The sequence below is a fragment of the Limulus polyphemus genome, unplaced genomic scaffold (genome assembly GCF_000517525.1).
Source record: "Limulus polyphemus unplaced genomic scaffold, Limulus_polyphemus-2.1.2 Scaffold1432, whole genome shotgun sequence".
Lineage (NCBI taxonomy): Eukaryota > Metazoa > Arthropoda > Merostomata > Xiphosura > Limulidae > Limulus > Limulus polyphemus.
The window spans coordinates 37,439-42,114 of NW_013667042.1; the positions used below are offsets into that span (position 1 = coordinate 37,439).

At 34.5% G+C, this 4,676-nt stretch overlaps 1 protein-coding gene across 6 annotated transcripts in view; it reads left to right on the forward strand.

Annotated features, from left to right (window-relative positions):
- LOC106463534 (solute carrier family 46 member 3-like) overlaps positions 1–3,585 on the forward strand; it is a 34,084-nt gene extending 30,499 nt beyond the window's left edge. For all 6 annotated transcript variants that reach the window (XM_022391060.1, XM_013923578.2, XM_022391063.1 and 3 more), the window contains one exon: positions 2,858–3,585. In XM_022391060.1, the coding sequence (XP_022246768.1) occupies positions 2,858–2,933 (76 nt within the window). In that variant the 3' untranslated portion in view covers positions 2,934–3,585. The remainder of the gene's footprint in view (positions 1–2,857) is intronic.
- Positions 3,586–4,676: the final 1,091 nt, after the last annotated feature.

A 4,676-nucleotide genomic window follows, 5' to 3' on the forward strand; every position in this document is an offset into this window, starting at 1 on the left:
TATAAATGTCAGCGATTACACAATTTCGAAAACACACACCAGCTCGAAACAGAATTGTAAATTACCCGGAACTCTCTGCCAGGCTTATATATTAAAAAAGAGGACATCTCAAACAAACTCAGGCTTACCCGATAATTCATGATCGTTCGAGAAATTTTACACATGCTACCAGCACCAAATGTGCCAGCAGCATCACGTGACAATAGAAAGCATCATACCATCTTCCCTGGTTCCATGTATGCCCACTGTTGAGGTGGAGTGTTCCACAAGACCACTTGAAGTATCCTCATGTTATATTCTGATATCTGTTTGCTATCAGATCCAGACTATATGTATTTCATGGACTATCATGGAAAAAGCCAGCACTATGGAGTGCTCTACTTGCTTTTCTGGATTGTGCTTGCTGACTTTTCAAAATAGGTATACACAGTTACCTGTTGCACTGTCTCCAGTAAAAGACCTTTCTGGCAGGCATCCGATGGGGATTTGGGGATTTTCTCCTGGTCTCCCACCCTGAATTCCTCCCTCCTTTTTCTTTGAGTGGGGTGGTGGACAATGGAGAACCTTCACTGATTGGGACCTAATAGCTGGGGGCTGAACAAATGGTGCCAATCAGTGGGGCAGTGGTGACGTAGTCAGTGTAGCACAGGTCACCTCTCTTATAATTATACTCATAACATGCTGGTGTCCTCCATCCTACTTCTTCTCGGATGTCAGTTTCTGGGTGATCTGGTGTTGGATCAGTGTAGGACCAGTCAATATAAGTCCTCACATGTGATTGGTAGAGATCCTCCTCCTACTGTTGTCAGGTTTCTCGGTGGCCTGGTGTTGGTTGTGTACTGGGTCTGCACATGTGCTCTCTCAGAACAGGAATTGTTTTTTCCTTCTGCTTCCTGGTAATGAAGTGAAGATGGTTGGGACCCTCCTAACACGGATCAAAAGACATACCCAATGCTGCTTGGTATTGGACTCAAGTTGACCCACCGAATTCCTGCAATCATTTGAGTTGAGGTAAACACTTCCTAATAAATCGTGCCCTCCTCCTGCTGTGGATGACTTCCATTGAATCATTGTATATACTAATTCATACAATCTATGGCATATATTCTGTGCACTCCTTCCATAGCTGCTATTGCTTCATGAGTCTGATGGTAGAATTAAGAACATGCACCAATACTTCCTATGCCCTCCTCCTGCAGCCAGGGTCAGTCCAAAAAGTCTGATGGTAGAGCTTGGATGAGCATTGGTATGGTCTGAATGTGCCCCAGCCATGCTACACATATTGACTCTCTGACCTTTTGTGTGCACATACTTGGATGGCCATGTTCTTAACCTGCCCGTACCCACAACATATGGGACTTGTTTGCCTTTTCTTCCCTTCCAGTCTGGTTGAAGAGTGTACCCTGAAATAGATAAGATGTAGTCTCCCATGAGTGAGCCCCTGCCATCAGGTGTCACACTGCATTGGTTTCCTTTGTGCACTTTTTGAAGGGAACTCATCTAGGTAACTTTTGCACTGGTCACCATATTAACATGGGATTCTGGCTTTCTGTGTGAAAAGGTGTGTAACACCTCGGAAGTTTATATTTTCCTTATCTGAAAATGTATTTCTGATAGATACTCACCTCTTACACACTTCCCACCTTTTCTCTCCACTTCTGGTGCAACTTCATATTCCTTGCCTCCTCATAGAATGCTGCATAATAACATCATCATTCAGTAGCGCAAATCACGAGAAAACTCAAGAGTTTAGGCAGAAATTGGCATGCAAATCTCTAAGGCAGACTCACAGGAAAGATAGCTTTCTGCATGCAGAGATATCTATTGGAAATACATTTTCAGGTAAGGAAAATGTTAATTGTTTGAGTTATTTGTGTAATGGAGATCTTTCATACATACAGATGAGAAAGTTATTGCATTATATTTTCTATATGTGTACTGTTTTAAACTTCTGAAACCATTTATTTGAGAGTTCTGAAAAGCTCAATTTTCTAACTTAAAGTAGCAAAGGTTACTTTAATATTACATTTGCAGAACCTATATCTGTATTTTCTTAGAAATCTGATATGTTACTTGATCTACATGCTGTTTAATTGTAACATAAAATCATCATTTAATGATGTGTGTATGAAGGATTCTTCAAGATCTGTGATAACAATTTGTATACCTAATCATTTTGCTCCTAACCATCCCCATTTTTGTGACTACACATATTAAACCCTGACCCCCTTGTGGAAATTGAGTTGAAGTGTGATGATTTTCATTTGCCTAAAATTTACCCCTTCTTGGGGGGTTACGTAACAGGATTATCTGGTACAAATCCTTCCAATCCCACAATTATAAAAACATGTAAGGCAGAGGATTTTAGAATTTGTAAAAAAAGTGATATCTTTAGTGCTAAACTATATCAGTAAAGCAAGAGAAGGCATAATTCCAGTAAGGAAAAACAGAACACCATGGATAGTAATTCAACACCCTATATCTCAGTACAGTAGATTTATGAAGACTTGAATGTGCCTAATGAAAAATGGATCAGGTAACCAGTGAAATCACAGAACTGTAGATTTTGTGCAATCACAACCTCCTGTGTCAATTTCCTGTATAATTTTTAACAAGGTGAATGATGAAAAATAATCAGTTTTTGAAAGAAAGTATGGATTTAGCTTCAAAGATAAGCAGACAGTTGCTATCAAATATATATTAGACAAAGATACGTTCATGGTCTTACCAACAAATATTTACATTTCTATTCCTATTTCATTCACATTGCATTGAGAGTATATGTACTTACCTGAAGGAGTACTAACATTTGAGAAATGCTGTTAATACTATTTTGATTTTATATTTTCTTTTATAGGTGGCTACTGTGTCAAGAACCAGTGAAAATTGAGTATGAACCAATAAATACCAGTTCAGACATAGTTGTTGAATAATGTACAAGAAACTACGTAATATAATGAGAAAAAAATGATGTTATTGACTTTTCAAGTGTTCATAAAAATTGTAAGGGATTATTTTTTGTTAGATCTTAAGAAGCAGTTCTAGTTTTTGAAAAATATAAAGGCTTTAAACAAATGCAGAAAGATAATTATTGTAAATTGCAAAGAAATAATTACGTGTCATGAAAGTTACTGAAATAAAGAAAAATGTTATAGGTACCAGGCCTAACTTTAGTAGGCAATTGCCTAGGGTGGCAAAATGAAAAAAATATTTTACAATAATCTTTGTTTCAAGAGAATCAACTATATTGCACTTACTTTACATTCTTTGCCATCTTTTACTGACCTGTAAACTGTTCATAAGCACAGGTATTATAAGATAGTTCAAATATTAAACCAGCTTCTACTAAATTTAAGAAAGTTAAAGAAGTACTTTACACTTTTCAAGTTAAAAAAAAATAAAGAAAAATTAATATGCCTACATAAATAAATGTTTACTATAGGTTGTGACTGTGTTTCTAATGTTACATATATATATGTTTATTCATAATAATAGCACACAGATACTGCTGGAAACAGCATTTTAAAATTGTGCTTAAGATAGCAAAATACATAGAGCTGGCTCTTGCGAGTAGTAGTTTTTTTTTAAAAGATAGTATTTCTAATCTTTAATAAATAGTTTAGTTATTATGTTTTTGTTTTTTAAGTTTGTGAGTTGATTTAACTGCTTTTTTTGGATAATATGTAAAAAAGAATCTCATTACACATGTTGAAAATTATTAAAAAATAATAAAAATATACTATTTAAAAGTTATAAATATATATATAAATGTATATACATTAAGTAATATGAGCAGGAAAAAAAACTAGCTTTTGGTGCAGGAACGTTTCACAAAAAAGACAATTAAACAAATATATTCAGTTTAAATACCAGTAAAATTGGAGCACACATGTTATGAGTGTAAAACTAACACATTACAAACCCCCCATACAATTTCATATCCAATTTAAGAAAAACTACCAAATTAGCACAACTTGACACAGTGATACAGGATAACATAATTTCATTTTGATAGAATTGTTGAAAACATTATGTCTTTCTTTTCAATTTTGGTACCTTTATGTATTGTTATTGCACTTTTAAAGTTTATTATGTTAAGAAAAAAAAATAGAAGCACAATTTCCTATCCTTTGTTACAAACTAGTTTTTATTTTACTCGTCCATCAGATGGGTACTCCAGCTAGTGCTATATAAACATCAAGTTTAAATATCCAAAATTAACTTACCCTTTTCTTTTCAACTTTTATTTGTACGAATTCCTGACATGTAAAAATTTCTATACAGGTATCATTTTTGCATCTACATTGTGCATGCTCTGATTTAATTTGCATAGTAATTACCCTCAACATATAGGTTTAATCTTTCCTTGGTAAGGATCTCTGCACCTAAAAGTAGTTTTTTTTTTATGTTTGTTTTACTTAATTTAGCCTGTTTTTTTTCCAATGTTTACTTTATATTGTCTTTTTACTTTTGTTGCATTTTTAGCCACGGCACAGTGGCTAATAGAATGGCGAGTGTTTTTTTCAAGTACAAACTTTTGGCTCATACCTTCATCTTTTGACCGATTTGAGATCTAATTAAAGTCGTGGCAGTTGAGAATTCCCTCTTGTGTATTTTCATCTTTATTTCTGTAAACTTTTGGTTTGTTATAAATGATGACCAATTTTAGAAATTTA